The sequence below is a fragment of the Cnephaeus nilssonii genome, assembly GCF_951640355.1.
Source record: "Cnephaeus nilssonii genome assembly, chromosome: 1".
NCBI lineage: Eukaryota > Metazoa > Chordata > Mammalia > Chiroptera > Vespertilionidae > Cnephaeus > Cnephaeus nilssonii.
The window spans coordinates 116,243,468-116,265,623 of record NC_137072.1 but is presented as its reverse complement, the minus strand read 5'-3'; the positions used below and the strand labels follow the sequence as shown (position 1 = coordinate 116,265,623).

The 22,156-nt window shown below is 68.3% G+C and overlaps 1 protein-coding gene across 1 annotated transcript; it reads right to left on the bottom strand.

The window, feature by feature from the left end:
- Window positions 1–460: 460 nt before the first annotated feature.
- On the bottom strand, window positions 461–21,845 carry CPZ (carboxypeptidase Z). The gene is given in 12 exon segments (XM_079779145.1): window positions 461–897; window positions 1,547–1,646; window positions 6,019–6,158; window positions 7,908–7,989; window positions 7,991–8,044; window positions 9,678–9,836; window positions 10,187–10,348; window positions 11,899–12,095; window positions 14,764–14,976; window positions 17,183–17,557; window positions 18,511–18,543; window positions 21,714–21,845. Coding segments are annotated over 12 exon segments (1,950 nt in total). The 5' UTR covers window positions 21,790–21,845; the 3' UTR covers window positions 461–538.
- Window positions 21,846–22,156: the final 311 nt, after the last annotated feature.

The following is a 22,156-nucleotide window of genomic DNA, read 5'->3' as shown; positions in this document are numbered from 1 at the left end:
GAGCCCGTGGTCCTTTGCTCGGATGGGCTCTGGGCCGTGGGCTCTCTGGTCCTTGCACATCGCGGCCCTCGAGGGACCGACGGGGCTCTAGGTTCTTGCCCGTTCTCCTGCCCTTGAGGCCTTGACCTTGAGGGGCCACCTGCTGCTCCCCCCCCCCAGCCAGGCACCTGACCTTTCCCCCCGTCCCAGCATCCCACCTCCACACCCTCCCAGACACACAGCCCCAGCGGCAGGGCCACAGCCTCGGCTCCTGCTCGGCCGGCACCACCCTCTCTCTCCGCGTGCCCGTGACCGTGGGCGTGCCGCGAGCTCGGTTCTGTGAAGTAGAGGCCCCCTGCTTTTGGGACTACGCACCTGCGAGTCGGAATGGCAGCCCCGATAGCGGCCACCGGGGGGCCTCACTGGGCCAGGGTCCAGCTGGTCCCCAGCAGGGGCCTCACACAAGCAGGTTTGTCAGGAGATAAAATGCTTTAATGAAGTGGCCGCGGCTCCCTGGGTGCCGCCGGGACACAGCAGGAGCCGGGGCCCCGGGCAGCACCTAGTACTTGAGCAGCCAGCGGGGCTTGTGCTGGCTCAGCGCCGTGAAGTAGGACCACCACCAGGGCTTGCCGCCGGCCCCGGGCGGCCTCCGCCGGGGCTCCTGGCCCGCCTCCTCGGGCGCCCCGTGCGGGCCCGCGCCTCCCGGTGGGTCTCGGGGCCCGGGCCTGCTTCGCCGAGGCCCCTGAAGGAATTTCGTGGGTCCAGTCCCCAGAGGCTGCAGAATGAAGTCCACGCGGCCCGCCCTCTTCAGCCGGGCGGGGATGGTGACTCTCTTGATGACCTTGGAGTAGCCAGGGGCCTGAGCAGTGACGATGTGCGTCCCTGGGGGCAGCAGTCTCCAGTAGTCGCCATCCGGGGCTGTTGACCAAGAGGAGGAAATGTACTCAGACCTGGGCTCAGAGTCCCCCTGAGGGGCGGATGGGAGTCAGTGGGGGGGTGGCCTGGAGGGCGGAGAGACCCCACGTTTACCCTGGCCTCGGTGACCTCCTGGAATGTTTTCCCACCTCCTTCCTATTCATCCCTCAAAACCCTGCTGAGGCACCACCTCCTCTCTGACGCCTTCACAGACCACCCCACCCTCTGTCCCCACACCACACCGATACCCCTCGCCCCCTCCTCTGGACCAGGTGACACGTCACAGGGCATCACCGTTTTCAAATCCGCTGTGAACCCCCCGGGACACGGAGCCCACCCGGGACGGGCCAGTGTGTCAGTGGGACGTTAGCTCTGGGATCGGAGTGCGCAGGCCCGTGGCTGGAAGAGGCACTGGCCCCGTGGAGTGTGAGAAGGCGGCTTCGCCCGCAGCTGTTTCCTGAGGAGCAGGGAGCAGCCAGGACCCGGGAGTGTCCCCGGGCCGAATGCTGCAGGAGGTAAGCTGGCGGGGAGCGGACGGTCCGTGCACCCTCACCGCCCAGGCGGGCGGAGGATGGGCTAGGTCGTCCCGAGGCGCGGGACGCAGAGCTCCCGGGAGCCTGGGGCCAGGACGCGGGCCCGGAGCGGCGCCCACCTGTGGTGATGTCGTGGCGAATCCCCTTGACTGAAATGCGGGCGTTTTTGACCGGCTTGCCGAACTTGTCCATCACCACACCTTTGATGCCCCGGTGCGCCTGCCGGGGCCAGAGAGGAGGGTGTGGGTGTGGCCACGCAAAGACCCAGACAGCCGCCCAGCCAGGCCCCTCTGTCTCTCCAGGGAGCCTGGGGTCTCGCGTGGGCTCGGCCCACCCCTCACTCTGCCTACTTGAGCGAGCCACTCCCCTCTCTGGGCCTCGGGGTCCGCATCTGTGAAGGGAGGGTGACCGGTGGGCCCACCTGTGGAGCAGGCAGCTCGGCCCGGGTCTGCGAACCGCCCGCAGTCCCGCTAGAGCGCCCGGCGGACGTTCCCGGCTGCGGGCCCCGAGCAGAGAACCCTCTGCCCACGGCTGAGCCCCTGCGGGCCCCCCTCCATCACCGGAGCCGGGCGGGTTCTGAGTCAAGTTCCTAAAGGCACGTGGGCCACCGGAAGGACACGGGCCAGGATTTGGGTCCTGGTGTCAGTCTCCGACCTTGGGCAAGCTGGTCTGTGACCTTGGGCAAGCTACCTCCCCACCTGTAAAGCAGGGCCACGCGGCCTGCCGGGGAGCTGGGGTGATAACACATAGCCATACGGACAGCGCCGGGGTGGCCACGGGCCCTGCCCTCCCGCTGTGCACAGGCCCTAGCACGCCCACGGCCCCCTGGGACAGCGGCGAGGCTGGGACACGGCTCTTTCCTGAAGCAAAGCCCCTCCCAGAACTGCCCCTCCTGCTGGCATGTCCCCTCCGAAGACAGCGGGGAACAATAAGGGCACTTGCTCTGTTGGCTGAAAACACGGGGTCCACGGGCCACGTCGCCTGAGGCCGGGACCACTGGGTGGAGCGGAAACCGCGCCAAGAGGCTGGTCTCCCAGGAGGCTGCGCCCCTCCCCCCCCTCCCCCCCCCCCCCCCCCCCCCGCCCCGCAGAGCGGCCCCAGCACCTCTCCGCTCCCTCACCGGCCAGCTCCTCCCCCTTCCAGACACGGTGCATAGACCTCTTCCTCCGGGAAGCCCTCCCTGAGGACTGGCCACATCAGGGGCCTCCCCGGGGGCCCCACGGTCCTGGGCTTCACTCTCCCAGCCCCAACCGCACTGGAATGCCCCTGACTGCCCTCCTCCCTGCAGCCTGAGAGCAGCGGTCAGACACACAGTAGGGCCGCATTCAGTGTCAGCTTGCGCCGGCTGGGCTGTGTTTGGTCCTTGCTCTCAGGGGAGGAACCGGGATGTGGCGCTCTCTGGCAGGGAAGGAGCGATGGTGAGCGCCCCTCCCCTCCCAGCCCCACACCCCCACCCCGGAGATGGAGACACCCCCAAGGCCTGGTCAGGATCACTGGGCAAAAGGCCTGAATGAGCCCCGACAGGCCGATCCTTATCTGCAGGCCGCCCGGCTCTCCTGAGGGTCGTCCTCGGGGGCGGCCGCGCCCGGCCGTGCTGCCCAGCCTCCCGCAGACTCTGGCTGGCTATTAAATCTTCATCTCCCCAGCCTTCACATACAATATCCTCAGAGCCATCCCAGCGCCATTTAAGGCTCCTTAAAACTCATTTGCACCAGACGGCCGTAAAATGAAATGAGCCGGGGTCTGGCCGCGAGCCGTTATTGAATGATGAGGCCCACACGGCCAGAGGTCGGGCGGCCGTAAAACGGGAGCTCAGCGCTAATGACCGGCGGCCAGCGATGACCTCTGCTTCCTCCTGCCGCTAGAGCTGCTGCCCGCTCTGCCTGGAGGAAGGCTCCTGCTCTTTCCAGAAAGGAGGAGACCGTGGACAGCACTGGCACGGGGCCTGAGCTCACGCTCCGGGCCGCGGCCGGTGACAGTGGACGCGGGCCCACCCCCGCCCTCCTCTGGCTGTCACTCAGCGCTGCGGGCAGGGACGGGAGGCGCAGGGCCCAGCAGCCCCACCTCGCCTGTAAGTGGCACCTGTCTGCTGCCTAGGATGGTGTCAGCACCGATGCCAGGAGGTGTGGGGGACCTCTGTAAAGCGCTGTTCACCACCCACCACCCACCACCTACTACCCACCACCCACCGCCCACCACCCACCACCCACACCCACCACCCACACCCACCACCCACACCACACCCACCACCCACACCCACCACCACCACCCACACCCACCACCACCACCCACACCCACACCCACTACCCACCACCCACCACCCACACCCACCACCCACACCCACCACCCACACCCACCACCCACCACCCACACCCACCACCCACACCCACCACCCACACCCACCACCCACCACCCACCACCCACACCCACCACCCACACCCACACCCACCACCCACCACCCACACCCACCACCCACCACCCACACCCACCACCCACACCCACCACCACCACCCACACCCACCACCACCACCCACACCCACACCCACTACCCACCACCCACCACCCACACCCACCACCCACACCCACCACCCACACCACACCCACCACCCACACCCACCACCACCACCCACACCCACCACCACCACCCACACCCACACCCACTACCCACCACCCACCACCCACACCCACCACCCACACCCACCACCCACACCCACCACCCACCACCCACACCCACCACCCACACCCACCACCCACACCCACCACCCACCACCCACCACCCACACCCACCACCCACACCCACACCCACCACCCACCACCCACACCCACCACCCACCACCCACACCCACCACCCACACCCACCACCCACACCACACCCACCACCCACCGCCCACCACCCACCACCCACACCCACCACCCACACCCACCACCCACACCACACCCACCACCCACCACCCACCACCCACACCACCCACCACCCACACCCACTACCCACCACCCACACCCACACCCACCACCCACACCACACCCACACCCACCACCCACACCACACCCACCACCCACCACCCACCACCCACCACCCACCACCCACTACCCACCACCCACACCCACCCCCACCACCCACACCACACCCACCACCCACCACCCACCACCCACACCACCCACCACCCACCACCCACCCCACCACCCACCGCCCACACCACCCACACCCACCACCCACACCCACCACCACCACCCACCGCCCACCCCATGGCCTCTGGGCCGTGGAGTTTCTCTCTCAGAGCCTGCTGCTCACCTTGGGTAATTCGTTCAAGCATTTGGGAAAAGATAGCAGAGGTTCCCACAAACCCCCGCGTTCCTCTCACGCACATCCCCTCATGCAGACCCCGTGCCACCCCTCGGCTGTGAGCCACGCTGGGAGACGGGGGGGCTGGGGCAGGGCTGGGGAGGTGGCCGGACGCCGGGCAGCTAGTCCCCGCTCGGTCACCCCAGATTTGGGTCTCCAAGTCCAGGGAGGGGTTATTTTATATTTTATTATTATTATTTTTAAATATTTTTATTGATTTCAGAAAACATCAATGATGAGAAAGAATCATTAATGGCTGCCTCCTGCACGCCCTCTACTGGGGATCGAGCCCGCAATCGGGGCATGTGCCCTGACGGGGAATCGAACCGGGACCTCCTGGTTCATGGGTCGACACTCAACCACTGCGCCCCGCCGGCCGGGCAAGTGAGGAATTATTTTAGCCACGTCTCCCAGGCCCCCACTCACGGCCCACCCACCTATTCCTGGGTGACTGCAGCCCCATGATGACAGTTCCCCTCCCCCTTCCCCACCAGCCCGTGCCCTCCCATCAGAGGGGCGGGCGTGCCCTAGGCCCGGACCATAGATTCCCTGCTTCCAGAGCCATCAGCCCCGCATTCCTATGGCCATCGGGACCCTCACTGCGCCCCCACCCCCACCCCTGCCCGAGCTCTCCTTGTCTCATCATCCCCAGGCCCCAGCCCCCAGCCCCCAGGCCCCAGGGCCCAGCCCCCAGGCCCCAGGCCCCAGGCCCCAGTACCCCAGGCCCCAGGCCCCAGTACCCCAGGCCCCAGGCCCCAGGCCCCCAGACCCCAGGCCCCAGGCCCCAGGCCCCAGGCCCCCAGACCCCAGGCCCCAGGCCCCAGTACCCCAGGCCCCAGGCCCCAGGCCCCAGTACCCCAGGCCCCAGGCCCCAGGCCCCAGTACCCCAGGCCCCAGGCCCCAGGCCCCAGTACCCCAGGCCCCAGTACCCCAGGCCCCAGGCCCCAGTACCCCAGGCCCCAGGCCCCAGGCCCCCAGACCCCAGGCCCCAGGCCCCAGGCCCCAGGCCCCCAGACCCCAGGCCCCAGGCCCCAGTACCCCAGGCCCCAGTACCCCAGGCCCCAGGCCCCAGTACCCCAGGCCCCAGGCCCCAGCCCCCAGGCCCCAGGCCCCAGTACCCCAGGCCCCAGGCCCCAGGCCCCCAGTCCCCAGTCCCCAGGCCCTCAGGCCCCAGCCCCCCGGCCCCCAGGCCCCAGGCCCCAGGCCCCAGGCCCCAGGCCCCAGGCCAGAGCCAGGCCGCCGGCTCACCATCTCCATGAAGCGCAGCAGCGGCTCCTTGTTGTGCTGCCAGAGCCCGTACAGCGCCTCCTCGGGGGGGAACTTCACGCAGCCCAGCTCCACCGTGATCTCAAAGCAGTTGCTGTGCAGGTAGTTGAAGTCGGACATGCCTGCGGCAGCGGCACAGGCCGTGAGCGGCACACGGGCGCCACTTCCCGGGCGCCGCGGCCACCACCCCGCTCCCCAGAGGAGCGGCATACCTGGCCCGCCCGAGTGGGTGAGGGACCGACGGCAGGAGAGAACCCGACACCTGGCCAAGCCGCCAGCCGGCCGGGCCCAGGGATGGCAACGCCACCACCTGCCCGGTCCTGACCACGGGCCCGGGGGGGCCTGTCACCTCCTTCCCTAGGGGACGCCGCCTCGCAGCTGGGCAGCCAGCGAATTGGCAGAGGGAGGCTCCCGGCAACCGTGCTGACCCGCCCCAGCGCTCCAGCCGGAGGGGCGACCGCCTCTGAGCCAGGCCCTGAGGGGAGCCCTGTGCCCGGAGCAGGGGACACCCCCCTGAGGAAGTCAGCGCCTCCCGGGAGCCCCGTGCCCAGTGCCGTGCCAGGGGCTTAGCATCCTGGCCTGCAGTGCAGCCACGCCCCCCACAGGGCCCCTCGGCGCCCCCCACGCTTCCCCTGGGAGACCCTAATGACACGGTCCTGACTGGGACTCGGGGCCCGGGGTCAGGGAGCCCTCGAGCCTGGGTGCTGGGGCGCGAGGCTGCTCTGCCCAGGAAGGGGTGGCCCTGCGGTGGGGAGCAGGGGGGGCCCGCCCCGCCAGGAGGGGGACAGGCTTGCAATGCGCCCCAGCTCTGCCGCCTCATCGGCCAAATGGCACCAACAGCGAGTGTGCGGTGGCCGAGCCGAGGCGGCAGGAGGAGCGCAGAGGCGGTGGGCCCAGCCCCGCGGCCCTCACGGCGCAGGGTGGGGGTGCATCCGCATTGCTCTGAGCCCCAGCCTCAGCGCAGCCCCAGCCCTCAGCGCAGCCCCAGCCTCAGCGCAGCCCCAGCCTCAGCGCAGCTTAAGCAAACAAGTGCAGAGTCCAGTCAGGTTGCGTTTTGGAGACAGCGAACGAGGGTGAGTGCATTCCTGCAGAACTGGCACCGACACGCTCAAAGCCTTCCTGCTCCCCAAACTCACTTCCTTGGAGACCCTTACCCACCGCAGCCCTGCAGACCTCGGAGGCAAACAGCACCAGGCGCACCCGCGGGCCATGTAACGGACCTGCCCCTTAACCAGGAAGGCAGCGGTGTCCCAGGTCCTGCCCTGCCGCCGGCAACCAGGACTCCCCTCCTGAGCGGGGTCTCCCCAACAGGCGGCCCAGAGTGCAGATCCCAGAAAAAGCTGGGGCCCAGGGCACCAGCCTCGCCCCACCCCGCCCAGGCCCCTCCCCTCCATCCCACCCACCCTCTCAGGCCCCTCCCTTCACCCCCCCACCCTCTCAGGGCCCCTCCCCTCCATCCCACCCACCCTCTCAGGCCCCTCCCGTCACCCCGCCCACCCTCTCAGGCCCCTCCCTTCACCCCGCCCACCATCTCAGACCCCTCCCTTCACCCCATCCACCCCTCTCAGGCCCCTCCCCTTCGCCCCGCCCACCCTCTCAGGCCCCTCCCCTTCACCCCATCCACCCCTCTCAGGCCCCTCCCCTTTGTTCCACCCATCCCTCTCAGGCCCCTCCCTTCTCCCCGCCCACCCCTCTCAGGCCCCTCCCCTCCATTCTACCCCTCTCAGGCCCCTCCCCTTCACCCCCCCACCCCTCTCAGGCCCCTCCCCTTTGTCCCACCCATCCCTCTCAGGCAGCTCCCCTTCACCCCGCCCACCCTCTCAGGCCCCTCCCCCTTCGCCCCGCCCCCCTCCCCTGCCCCAGGGCCGCACCTCCCGTGAAGCTGTACCAGTCGGCCCCGTTGATGATGCTGCCCCTCTTCAGGAAGTTGCCCCCACACCTGTTCTCCGACCTTGTCCATCATCATGGGGTGGGCATCCGCATAGGCCCTGGCCAGCAACTTGAACATCTGGAAAGGAGACCAGGAAAGAGGTTCCCCAAGGCCAAGACCAGGGGGGGGGTGCTCTGTAGGACACCCCAGAGCCCGGAAGATGGAGGGGCCTCCACAACGGACACCTGCAACCCAGTGAGACAGGGAACAGTGTCCACGCAGGGGCACAGCGTGTGCGAAGGCCCGAGGTGGACGGCCAAGCTCAGGGCGCCCGTGGAGGCACCTGCAGCTCGGAGCCCCTGCACACCGGCAGCAGGCCGACCTGGGGTGGGCGCTCCGGCCGAGGGAGGCATGGTGGGCAGGGGCAGGGAAAGAGGACCAGGCCGGGGCCGTGGGGAAGGCAGCCTGCCCGGCCCTCCGCCTGGGCCCCCGGGTAGAGCCAGCTCATCCCGCGGTGGGCGGGTCCGAGGGGGTGGCGGGCAGCAGGGCCGGAGCCCAGCTCAGGGGCAGGCCTTCCTGTGGAGCAGGCGGGGCGGCGGGGAGATGGGAGGAGCGGCCGGCCCTGGCCAGCCGGGGGGCCTTGAACGCTGCCCCGAGGCCCTGGCCCTCGCCCACGGGGTGCCATGGAAGTTTGGGGGTGACTCGGGACACTCTGGCCAGCCTCCCATCAGCTCCCCTGCTCCCCAGCGCCTCTCCTGGGACCTGGTTCCCCGGAGACCACCACGGCTGCAGGGCTGAGGAGCGGGCCGCTGGCTGCTGGCTGGTGGGCGGACGCCCGGTTCTGGCTCTGCGGGGACTCAGGAGGTGAAGGCCCCTGGGGACATGTTCACGTTCCTGCCTCTGAGGTCCAGAGACTGTGCCCAGAGCCCAGGGCTCCCGCCGCCCAGGGGCCAGGCCTCCCCGGGCGTTGGCCCTGAGCTCTGACAGCCAGGAGAGCCGAGGCCAGGGCACAGGGAGCCCACCCCCGCCCGGGCACCTACTGGGCTCTGAGCACAGAGCTGGCACCCCCTGCAGGCCTGGGCGGCTGCTCCAGGGGGTGGCACCTGAGCTAATGAGGGACCAGCCGCGGGCCAGCGGGTCAGGAGCGAAGGCAGAGCCTCCCCGGCCCCTCTCCCCCGACGCAGATTTTCAGCCACAGAACAGGGAGGGACCCACTCCCTCCCCTTCCCAGCCCCGCCCGTGAGCCCCAGTGCCAGGCCGGGGAGGGACCCAGGCAGGGGGCAGGGGGGCTGTGGGGCTGGGGGGCTGTCAATCTCACAGGCCTCCGCCGCCCCTGCGGGGAGGACCAGGGAGGGAAGAGAGGCCCGGAGAGGAGGAGGCCCCCAGGCCCAGGTGATGCTGGTGCCAGAGTTCCTCCCCATCCTTAACCCGCCAGGCCCACAGGCGGTGTCGTGAGCGTGGCGGCACTGCCCTCTGCTGGCGGCTCCCGGAACTGCCCTCCCCGTGGACAGGAAACACCAGGGGTCAGGGGGCAGGGTGGCCGCAGTGCCCACCCAGAGGCTCCCGCCTGGGCACTGACAAAGGGGCGGGGGGCTGCGTCCGCTGGGCCGGGAGGCTCCCTGGAGGAGGGTTTGGAGCTGGACTGGGAAGGGCTGCTCCGATTCAGGGACCCCGGGGTCAGCACAGGCCCCACACCAGGCCAGCCCGAGGGCCTCGCCCGCAGCTTCCCCTGCGCCCGCCGCAGCCCCACCCGCCCCGCGCCGCCTCGCACCTTCTCGTCCGGCGTGGGCGAGAACATCTTCTCCTCGTGGGGGTGCTGGGAGAAGTCGAAGGGGTAGGACACCACCAGGTCGCCCCCGTGCAGGCTGGCCGAGAGCACGAAGGGCGCCGTCCGCATCCACTTCATGATCGCCTTCGTCTCGGGGGCCACCTGCCCGGGGGCGGGGGGGGGGGGGTGCGGGGCGGGGGGCGGCCTCAGACAGGCCACCACCGCCGACCACCGGCCAACCGGCCTTTCGGGCTCGGGTCAGGCGCACGGCTCTCGCCTGGGCCCTCCTGCCCGCCAGTCTCCTGCCGCGTGGGGCGGCCACCCCCCAGGCAGCCTCTCCCCCCCCCCCGCGCCCCGCCCGGCTCCGGGGCTCTCCATGCAGGGTCCCAGCGGGGAGCTGTCCCCGAGGGTGAGGCTGTCACCACCAGACACCACCCTGAGGTCCTGGCGACACTGAGACCCCCCCCCCCCCCCCCCGTGTGTCACCTGGGCGGGCGGGCGGGCGCTCCTACCTTACCCCACCAGTAGTGCGGGGGGATGGCCAGGTGGTCGGTGCGCGAGCCGCGGGTCGAGACGAGGCGGTAGAACTCGGAGGTCAGGTCGGGGAAGTTGCGGTTCAGGTCCAGGTTCTGTGCGTTCTGCCTTCCGCTCGTCCACCCGTTGTAGCCAGCACCCTGAACACAGGCCCCCCCCAAACACAGGCCCCCCTAAATCCCCTAAATACAGGCCCCCCAAACACAGGCCCCCCTAAACACAGGTCCCCCAAACACAGGCCCCCCTAAACACAGGCCCCCCAAACACAGGCCCCCCTAAACACAGGTCCCCCCTAAACACAGGCCCCCCAAACACAGGCCCCCCAAACACAGGCCCCCCTAAACACAGGCCCCCCCAAACACAGGCCCCCCCAAACACAGGCCCCCCTAAATACAGGTCCCCCAAACACAGGCCCCCCTAAACACAGGCCCCCCCAAACACAGGCCCCCCTAAATACAGGTCCCCCAAACACAGGCCCCCCAAACACAGGCCCCCCCAAACACAGGCCCCCCTAAACACAGGCCCCCCTAAACACAGGCCCCCTAAACACAGGCCCCCCCAAACACAGGCCCCCCTAAACACAGGCCCCCCCAAACACAGGCCCCCCTAAACACAGGTCCCCCCTAAACACAGGCCCCCCAAACACAGGCCCCCCAAACACAGGCCCCCCAAACACAGGCCCCCCTAAACACAGGCCCCCCAAACACAGGCCCCCTAAACACAGGCCCCCCAAACACAGGCCCCCCTAAACACAGGCCCCCCTAAACACAGGCCCCCCAAACACAGGCCCCCTAAACACAGGCCCCCCAAACACAGGCCCCCCAAACACAGGCCCCCCTAAACACAGGCCCCCCAAACACAGGCCCCCTAAACACAGGCCCCCCAAACACAGGCCCCCCAAACACAGACCCCCCAAACACAGACCCCCTAAACACAGGCCCCCCCAAACACAGGCCCCCCTAAACACAGGCCCCCTAAACACAGGCCCCCCCAAACACAGACCCCCCAAACACAGGCCCCCTAAACACAGGCCCCCTAAACACAGGCCCCCCAAACACAGGCCCCCCAAACACAGGCCCCCCAAACACAGGCCCCCCCTAAACACAGGTCCCCCCTAAACACAGGCCCCCCTAAACACAGGTCCCCCCTAAACACAGGCCCCCCTAAACACAGGCCCCCCAAACACAGGCCCCCCAAACACAGGCCCCCCCAAACACAGGCCCCCCTAAACACAGGCCCCCCTCCCCGAAACACCGGCCCCCCGGCTGGGGCCAGCACCCCGCCCTGCTCCTCTGGAGGCGCTGTGGCTTCTCTCTGGTTTACGTGATGAACTTGGGAGCATGTCCACGTTTGACCTCTGCCCTCTCTCCGGCCCCTCCCACCCGGCCTCCTTGCTGACCTCCAACCTCAGGGCCCCGCACTGGCTGCTTCCCCTGCCTGGAGTGCCCCCCACCCCCCACCGCTCTGCACTGCTCCCCCCTCCTGCAGGTCCGAGAGCCACAGCCTCCAGCCAGCGCACTGCCCTCTCGACCCCCTTTCTCGTCTTCCTTTCTCCCCGGAGCGCATCACCTCTGTGACGCGCCATCGAATTCTCTGCCCGAGCAGGACCCGCCGATGCTGCCGCCGGCTGAAATCCCGTCCCCCAGCCCGGGGCGCACAGACCCCTCCCCCCGCCCCGATGCGTGCTCACCTCGGCGGCCGCCACCTCGTAGCCGTCGGGGTTCATGGAGGGCAGCAGGTGGATGCGGGTGGTGTTGAGCAGGCGCTGGATGCGGGCGCTGCCCAGCAGGTACTCGGAGCACAGGTACTGCGCCAGGTATATGAGCATCTCCCGGCCCGCCACCTCGTTGCCGTGGATGTTGCCGATGAGCTTCACCTCGGGCTCCACTGGGGGGACACGTGACCCTCAGCCTGTGGGCCCGTGGCGGGGGGCCATGTTCTGGGACCCACTCATACTTGTTTTGGCCCCGGCATCGCCATGGCTAATGAGGTCTCGTTGGGGTCATCACTCTGTCTAGCCCTAATGAGCAGCACGACGAATTGAGGACATTAGTTAACGACATACGGCAGCACTGTCTGTACGAGTGTCACTGACGGCCACGCTTCAGTTTGGTATGCATTGGTGCTTAGTGGGCAGGCAGACAGCCAGTGAGTGATGGGAAAAATGAAAAGAAGGACGAGGAAGGAAGGAAGAAAGGAAGGAAGGAAGGAAGGAAGGAAGGAAGGAAGGAAGGAAGGAAGGAAGGAAGGAAGGAAGGAAGGAAGAGTGAGTGGGTAGGGGGATGAGTGGATTAATAGATGGATGTTTGATGGGTGGGTGGATGGATAGGTGTATAGGCAGAAAAATGGATGGATGAACAGGTGGACAGATGGATAGATGAGCAGATGGGTGGATGGGCAGATGGATGGGTAGGTGGATGAATGAATGGATGGATGAACAGGTGGGTGAGTGGATGGATGGGTGAATGGATGAACAGGTGGGTGGATGGGTGTGTGGATGGATGGGTGAGTGGGTGGATGGACGGGTAGATAGATGGATGGGTGGATGGATGAACAGATGGGTGGGTGGGTGAGTGGGTGGATGGGTGAGTGGGTGGATGGACGGGTAGATGGATGGGTGGATGGATGAAGGAGTGGATGGGTGGGTGGATGGATGAGTGCTGGGAAAAGGTAGACCAGGAGCCTGGCAGCCTCACTAGCTGTGGGACCTTGGGCAAGCCACTGCTCTCTGACCCTCACGTAGCTCACCTGGAAAATGGTGTCTCCCTCCTGGCTGTGTGCGGCCAGGCCTTGGGCTGGGGGAGCAAACCCTCAGTTCCTCCGAGTGCAGAGTGTGGAGGACCGGGCTTGCCCACGGTCATGTTCCCCGGCCGCCTGCACAGGGGCACCCTCACCCACACTCCAACGCTGGAGGGGAGGGGCAGGGTGGGCATTGGAGGCTCGGGCTGCATGACCTCTGACCTGTTCCGGCTGCCCGAGCCTATAGGGTGAAAGCTGGGCTGAGGGTGGCCAGCGCAGCAAAGGGGCCGGGGCTGCTCGGCTGAGATGGGGTGTGTTTTTCAGTAACTTGTAAGGACCAAGGCTGAGTGGGGTCTGCCGCCCGCTCCCGCAGACTCCCTGGTCAGGGGACAGACGAGCTGAGGGCCGCGGCCAGGACGGGCCCCTCTCACACGCCCCCGAGGAGGCCGGGACCAGGCCCTGTGCTCGATGCGCGCAGTGCCCGGGGCGGGGGGGCGGGCGGAGAGGGGGTTCGCAGTCACCTTGCTCACAGGGAGCAGGCTGCCTAGCCTGGGGCGGAGCCTTTGCTAGAAACGCCCCGATTCCCAGGCCAGCCCCCAGCCCCACCCCTGGCCCACTGCCCTGTCCTGGGCCTGCTCCTGAAACTCAGTCCCGTGGTCACTTCCTCAGCGCCGAGCTCCTGGCCTGAGTGGCCTTTGTCCGTCACGATGGGGAGTGAACTCCTGCCCTCCAGCTGGTGGGCAGTGAGCTCTGACTCTGCCCTAAAGGACAAAGCTCTACAGCAGGGGCGGGGCCGTCCGGCCCGCGGCCGTATAAGGCCCTCGGGATCCTGTGGCCTGGCCCTGCCAGGGCATTGGGGGGAGTTAATTAAATGTTTGACCAAATGGAGCAGGCTGAGTCTAAGCGGATAATTGTGTAGGCCCGGGAGTGATGTGACAAAATCCAAACGGCCCTGGGCAGGACAGGGTCCCCACCCTGCAAAGGGGGATAAAATGTGGCGTTTTCCGTGTGATTCTCCGTCGTCTCACAGCAGGGCCTTCAGCCCTGGCCGGGGTGGCGCAGTGGGTAGCGTGTCAGCCCTCGGACTAAAGGGCCCCGGTTCGATGCTGTTCAAGGGCACGTACCAGTTGCAGCTTGATCCCTGGCCCTGGTCAGGGCACATGTGGGAGGCAACCAATCAATGTGTCTCTCTCCCATCGATGTTTCTCTCTCTGTCTCTCCCCCTCCCTTCCACTCTCTCTAAAAAAAAAAAAATCAATGGGAAAATATTCTCGGACGAGGGTGAACAGAAAAACCCACCGGCCCTGGAGGCTGATGTGAGGGAACATGGACGTGGGTTCTAAAGTGGAAGAACTTGCTCGCACGTTCTGTGAATTGTGTTCTCCAAGCCGCCGCACGGGGCCGGGGGCGGGGGGCGGGGGGGGGGTGCTGCACACACCTGCCTGGGGCGGGGCACGGTGGCAAACAGCACAGGGCACAGAGCGGCCGGTTCCCTGGAGACACCGGCCCGGGTGCCTGCAGCCGCCGGAGCCGCCTCCGCTTCTCCCTGCTTGTCCCCTTTGGTCCCCGCGATGACATCACTCAGGGCTCCCCGTGTCTGTGGGGTGTGGCCCAAGGCCCGGCCCCCCCCCCCCCCCCCCGCTCGCACCAAGCAGAGCCCTGAGCCTCCGCCCCGACCCTGTCCCCCAAACATCAGGGCTCTGGTTAGACTCCCGGGCCCCGACATGTACACCCCAAGGGTGTGCACCCCGAGTCCTTCCCCACAGGCTGGCTCACGCCGGCCTCGCGGGGGGCGCCCGGCAGTGGCAGTGCTCACTCAGCTCGTGCTGGCCAGGGCGGGCCGAGAACTCGATGACCAGCAGCTCCCGGCCGTCGAAGCTGCGCCCGATGCTGTAGGTCTTGGCGACGTGGGAGCAGCGGGCCGCCGTCCGCCTCAGCACGCGCACCATCTGGGCGTAGGAGTGGTGGCTGAAGTCCACGAAGGTCAGCGGCAGCCCGGTCGGCAGCGCCTCCCCCTCATCCAGGCCCCCTGGGGAGAGCGGGGTGCGGGTCAGCCTCGGCCTGGCTGCGGCCCCCCGACGCGGCTCTGTCTGCCCAGCCCGACCCCAGGGCTGCCGGGGGCGGGGACGCTCCAGGCCCTCACACCCCAACCCCAGCGCACGCTGGCCAGTCTGCCACGTTAAGTGAAGACCCTCTAGTTCTCAGCGGCCACAGCCAGACGGCGCCCGCAGGCGTGGAAAGCACACGGTGCCGCTGCTGCGAATGCAGGGACGAGTCACTACTTGGGAAATGTTCCAGAACAGAGCACGGAGGACGGCGACCCAGCGCCCTCTCCCGGGACACCCGCTGCTTGTCCTGCAGCCTCTGGCTGTAAGTCCGCTTCCCAGGAGCACCTGCTGTGACCCACCCGCTGTGACCCACCAGCTGTGACCCCCTGTGACCCCACCTGCTGTGACCCCCCTGTGACCCCAGCCGCTGTGACCCCAGCCGCTGTGACCCCACCCGCTGTGACCCCCTGCTGTGACCCCACACGCTGTGACCCCCCTGTGACCCCTCCTGTGACCCCACTCACTGTGACCCCACCCTCTGTGACCCTCCCCGCTGTGACCTGCCTGCTGTGACCCTACCTGCTGTGACCCCCCTGTGACACCCCCGTGACCTCACCCGCTGTGACCCACCCACTGTGACCCCACCTGTGACCCCCCCGCTGTGACCCCCACCCACTGTGACCCCACCCGCTGTGACCCTCCTGTGACTCCCTGTGACCCCCACCCACTGTGACCCCCCCTGTGACCCTCCTGTGACCCCACCCGCTGTGACCCCACCTGTGACCCCCCCGCTGTGACCCCCACCCACTGTGACCCCACCCGCTGTGACCCTCCTGTGACTCCCTGTGACCCCCACCCACTGTGACCCCCCCTGTGACCCTCCTGTGACCCCACCCGCTGTGACCCTCCTGTGACTCCCTGTGACCCCCACCCACTGTGACCCCACCCTCTGTGACCCCCTGTGACCCCCCTGTGACTCCCTGCCCACGTGGGCCCTGCAGGCTGATCCCGGGAGCGCTAATGGTTAGCGCTTTCCCTGAGTCTCCCTTCCCTGAGGGTTTGCTTCTGCTCAGAACGGTTTGGAGGAGGAAGAAAGTGGGCGGAACCGGCCGTTGGTGGGGAGTTGCCCAAAATAATCCTGTTCAGGCCAAGTCCCCGGCCCTCCCCTCGGGGCATCTGGCTTCCCTCCTCTGGTCCCCGCCCGCCCACCGCCCCGGGGCGGTCCCCGCCTCTGCACACCCAGCGCTGCCCCGGGACCTGCTCCTGCAGGGCAGCCCCTGGCGAAGGGACCCCACCGGGGCAGCTCCGGGGCGCTGAGCCCCTCGGGCAGGGAGGGCAGAGCTGGGACCCAGGCTGCTCCCTCCACAGCCCAGCACGAGCCCCCCAGCAGGTGCTCACGGTCCGTCCAGCAGCTGGGCCTCACCCGCCGCCATCGCCCCACCTTGTCACCTGCACGAGGGGGTGGTGGCCAGCACTCAGCCCCAGGCCACAGGCCTCACCGTGGCCTTCGTGGCGTGAGCACCGAGGCCAGAAGCAGATGTCCTGCACGTCCAGCGGCACGCACTGGCCGCACGGGGCTACTCATGCTTCAGCTTAAATTGGTTAAAATAAAATAAAGACTTAGACCCTCCGCCCTTCAGCCACACTCCAAGCCCAGGGGCCACGTGTGACGAGGGCATCTGGCCGGGGCGGCACAGAGAGCACCTCCGTGGGAGTGGAGCTTTAGCTCCTCCCCCTCAGCACCACAGCCGGGAAGCCCTCCAGGATTCCTCTCCCATCTCCTGAGATGAGTGCTCTCCAGCGCCCAGGGCTGCCCACTGCCCCTCTGCTGTGTCCACACGAGGAGCCAAAGCCCATCTCCGCAGGCCCTCCCACAGCTGCCTTCAGCCCGCGGGGTCCCGAGGACCCCACTTCCACGGGCCTGGCGGCCGGATAGCATCCTCTGTGCCATCTCTCAGGGTCCGCCTCAGGCAGTGACGGGCGTTGCCTCGCAGGCCTGCAGGGTCACGCCCTCCCCACGCCAGCCTGGAGCACAGCCCTGGAGCATGGGGGCGGGGGGCGGAGCGGGGGGCGGGGGGCGGAGGGGGGCTGCAGTGCAGGCAGGCCCCCCAGCCCTGCTCTGACCACATCTGCACACCTGACAGCTCAGCCCCGGGGGGACCCCCGCCCCCCGCTGGCCCCGCTCACCTCGCAGCTGCTCCAGGGGGTCGTAGCAGCCCTCCTCCTCGTCCCCGAAGTAGCGGCCGCAGTCGAGGAAGTAGGGCCAGGCCATGTCGATGGCGTCGAAGGCGGGCAGGCAGGCTGCCCGCAGGCCCTCGCAGACGCGCCGGCAGGGCCTGGGCGCCCGGCCGCCCTCGCAGCGCGGGGCCAGCACGGCGCAGCCCAGCAGCCGCAGGTCGGGGTTGCACTGGCCCTCGAGCAGGTGGTGCAGCACGCTGAGCAGCACGTACTCGGGGCTGGCCTCCACCGCTGCCCGGGACCGGTGTGCCAGCGGCGTGGGGAAGGCCGTCCGGTTGTAGGCGGCGTCGCTGCAGGTCCGGAGCTGCAGGTCCACGCACGTGGCTGGGGGAGCAGGGGTCACAGGTCACTCCCTCCCAGGAGGACCCACACCATCATCTGTCAGCCCAAGCAGACCCCCCCCCCCCCGAGGCCAGGCCCACACGGAGGGGCCCAGCAGGCTGGTGAGAGGGGCCGGGGCGAGGCCTTCTTCAGAGGAAGCCGGACTGGGGCGGGTGTGTGTGTGTGTGTGTGTGTGTGTGTGTGTGTGTGGCGGAACCAGGGAAGGCTCCTGACGCCAACTGGGCTTGGCCGCTCACTACTAAGGGAGCTGGGCCGGCCGCTCTGGGCCTCAGCTTCCACGTCTGTGAAATGGGAGCAGGAGAGCCGGCCTTGCCGAGGGTTTGCCGCCTTCGGGCACGCCGCCCACTGCCATAAAGAGAAAGCAGTTTCCGGCTTTAAAGAAAAGGTCCGGTCCCTCCGCTTGGAAGACAGCAGATCCGATCGGGCAGGGGAGACGTGGAGAGATGTCTGTTCTCCCTCCAGATACAGGAGACCCCGCGTGACCTTCAAGCCCTCAGGAGACAGCACCCTCCTCGGTGTGCTGGGAGGAAGCCCAGAGCGGGAGGTTCCTCCCAGCCCCGGCTCAGCAGGTGCGGGCGGGGCTGCGACCCGGGACCCGGGACGAGGGGCTGATGCTGAGTGCACACCCGAAGGCTGGGCCCAGCGTGTGCAGCCCACCTGGGCCGGCGGTGAGGGGCCGGCGGTGGGGGGCCGGCGGAGCAGGGCAGGGAGGGGCCGGCCTCCAGGAGCCGGGCCTGGCGGGGGCCCAGCCCAGGGCGAGGCCCTGCCTTGTCCCTGGGGTCCGTTTCTAGCCGCTTAGGAAGCGCCTGGATGTGGTTAATGGGCCACGTTATTCATTACACGTCAGAGCCATGGGTTCGGCTCTTTAAAAGCTTCGATGGGGCCGGGGTCTGCCTCGCTCCCACACACAAACACGGGGGCAGCCCAGTACGTACCGCTGTCTGTGGCCGACGGCCGGTGGCAGCCGCCTGCAAAGGGAAGGCAGCTCGGTGAGGGGTGCGGATCGGCCGTCAGTCACCCCCTAACACTTGGTGCTGGCTGGCCCGCCCCGCGCTGGCCCCTCAGGCTGCATCTCCGTCCTCACAGCCGCCCCGGCCCCGGTGGCCCCGCCCCGCCATCCGCAGTGCACAGGGTGGACACCGAGCCACAGGGTCAGGAAGGTGGACAGCCAGGGCGTGAGGGGATCCCCAAGCCCAGCAGCGTCTGGCAAACCTGCCCCGGAGGACAGGGCCTGCCCAGCGTCCGCCCGCCGCGCCCGGAGCCAACACCCCCTTCGCGCCGCCTTCCAGCCTCCGAGGCTACGCATCACGTTCATACAACTCCCCAACATCTAGCCAGGGGCCCGCCCACCCCACGGGACCCACCCACCCCACGGGGCCCGCCCATCCCACGGGAGTCGGGGTCCCCGGGGGTCGGGGCGCCGGCTCCCTGCCCTCCAGAACACTCGGCAGGTGCGGCGTTATTCCGCTTCCCGGGGCGGGGGCCTCCTCTCGGAGAACACACAGTATTTAGGGGCTCACAGGCCCCCTCGAGGCCCAGACACGTGGACCCAACAGTGAGACCCCGGGAAGGCCTGTACCATCAGCCGCAGCAGCCACCTGCGAGCCCGTCAGAGCGGTCTGCGGGGCCAGGCGGGAAGGGCTGACCCCAGGGACCGAATCGGGGTGGACTTAGCCCAGACAGGAGTCCTGGGAGGGAGGGGGGGGCAGCAGGAAAGAGGAGGGAGCGTGGGTGCAGAGGAGGCCGGGGGATGGCTCGGACCAGGGGAGAAGGCCGCGACCTAACCCTGTGCCCTCGCCAACCCCGGGTCAGCTCAGCGTAGTCAGAGCTCACTTCACCTGTCCTGCGTGTGGCCACTAGAAATGGAAGTTACATGTGACCGGCCAGCCAGCATGTCGGAGGCTCTGGTCCACACGAAACCGTTACGCCTCTCGACCACGAGGTGTCAGCGTTTGGCCGGGGCTGCCCTACAGACCGAGCTGGGTTACCCCTCCTGCCAGGGCCGCCTCAGCACGTGAGAACGGAACGGGGTCAGAGAGGTCCAGCCAGCGGCCAAGCCACACAGCGAGTGGAGGAGCCAGAGTCTGAGCCCAGACCCGCCGGGTCCCTAGGAGCATGGAGTCTCCTCAGACCCCGGCTCCCCATGGCGACCTGGAGGCCTCCACCAGGCCAGGGAGAGAGCGGGGGGGGGACAGAAGGGTCTGGGCTGGCCTGAGCCCTCGGGCACGGGAGAGGGGGACGGCTCCGTCGTGGATATGGGAGCCCGGGTTCAACTGCCCGGCTTCCCCAGGCCCGCCTGCAGCTGGGCACGGCAGCGGCTTCCGGCGTCCGCACGGCAAGGAGGGCGGGTCTGGAAGAGGCACTGATGCCGGAGGAAGGAGGGGGCTGCGGGTCCACGTCCGGAGGGGGTTGCCGTCCCCCTGGGAAGGCAGGTCAGAGAACGCTTCCCAGGAGGAGGACCTATGATTCCAGACATCGCCTAGGGGTTCAGGCACTGTGCACGTCCTATCCGCACCCGCATGCACACTTGTGTGTAAACAGGCACACTCACATGCACACACACACACACACACACACACACACCTGTGTGCCTCACACCCTGGCTGGCCTGGGTCTTTCTGCAGAAAGGAGGGGGAGGGAAGAGGTGAGGGCTCCGGCCAGAGGGGAGAGAAGGTTCAGGCTAAGAGGCATGGTTGCTCCTGGCATTCACTGGGCAGGTGCACGCCCACTCCAGGTGCACGCCCACTCCAGGTGCACGCCCACTCCAGGTGCACGCCCACTCAACACGGTACACACCCACTCCAGGTGCACGCCCACTCCAGGTGCACGCCCACTCCAGGTGCTCGCCCACTCCAGGTGCACAACCACTCCAGGTGCACGCCCACTCCAGGTGCACACCCACTCCAGGTGCACACCCACTCCAGGTGCACGCCCACTCCAGGTGCACGCCCACTCCAGGTGCTCGCCCACTCCAGGTGCACAACCACTCCAGGTGCACGCCCACTCCAGGTGCACGCCCACTCCAGGTGCACACCCACTCAACAGGTGCACGCCCACTCCAGGTGCACACCCACTCAACAGGTGCACACCCACTCCAGGTGCACGCCCACTCCAGGTGCACGCCCACTCCAGGTACACGCCCACTCCAGGTGCACGCCCACTCCAGGTGCACGCCCACTCCAGGTGCACACCCACTCCAGGTGCACAACCACTCCAGGTGCACGCCCACTCCAGGTGCACGCCCACTCCAGGTACACGCCCACTCCAGGTGCACGCCCACTCCAGGTGCACGCCCACTCCAGGTACACGCCCACTCCAGGTGCACAACCACTCCAGGTGCACGCCCACTCCAGGTGCACGCCCACTCCAGGTGCATGCCCACTCCAGGTGCACACCCACTCCAGGTGCACGCCCACTCCAGGTGCAGCCAGTTCTCAGACATCCACCTGCCCCTGCCTCCTGGGGGCACGGATGTCTGCTGCTGACCAGGCCCGGAGGACAGTGGACTGGACACAGGAGGGAACAGGCCCACTCCAGGAGGGGGGTGTGGCCCAGACCCCAAACTCCCGCACACCCCACACCCTCAGGCCATATGCAGGCAGACACACACCCCTAGGGTCCCTGGATCCCCCCTCCCTGACCAGAGCCTCCCAGAAGCCCCCACCGCTTCCCAACCCTCCCCTAGCATGGGATCCCCCAGGCGCGGTGCGCCCACTTCCTGCGGTTGTCCGGCCACATCACAGCCGAGCAGGGAGGGAGGGTCAAGAGTTTGCTGCGGCCCCCGAGGCCGCCCCCTTCCTGGAAGGACTTACTCTGACGGCCTCCCTTCCCCCCGTCTCCCCCCACCCCCCCACCCCCCCACCCCCCGCCACAAAGTCCTGGCTCAGGCTCCTTCGGCCCCACCTGCGGGGCGCCCCTCCGCTGTGCCTGACCAGAGGACCCCACGTGGGGGTACAGTGTCCCCCCGCTGCCCCAGCTGTGTGCGCTCCACCCTGGGGTCCAGCCTCGAGGTGCCGCTCCCGGGCAGACCACCAGTCCAAGGCCATGGCCGCCCACTGGAGTTACCCTGGGCCCTCGTGCCGGTGGGGGAGGGGGTCCTGGGCGCCTTGTCCCCCCAGGGCGCGCGGTCCAGCCTTACCGGCAGGGTCCCAGGCGGGCTCGCACCCGGGCCAGGCGGCGGCGACCGCCAGCGCGGCTGGGAGCAGCAGCAGCATGGTGGGCGCGGGCGCGTGATGTGGCACTACAGCTGGGACAGGACGGGCACAGAGCTCGCTCCCGCCCCCCACGAGCGAGCGAGCGGAGTCGGGTTACAACCAGGCGCCAGGACCGCGGGGAGGGGGCGGAGGACGGACCAGCCAGGCCCTCCACGGATAGTCCCGCCCCCGGGGACGGGCGCCCCGCGGGGCTCAGTGTCCAGCCTCCTACCTGCCAGACTGGGAGCTGACTCCCGGTCACCGGGGGTCCTGCCTGAATCCCATGCCTGGGCCAGTGGGGGCGCTCAGACCCCAGCTGCGCGAGCCCGGCCGGTCCCCAGCTCTGGCTCCACCCCCTGAGGGAGGGAGGGAATGGCTGCCCGCTTCC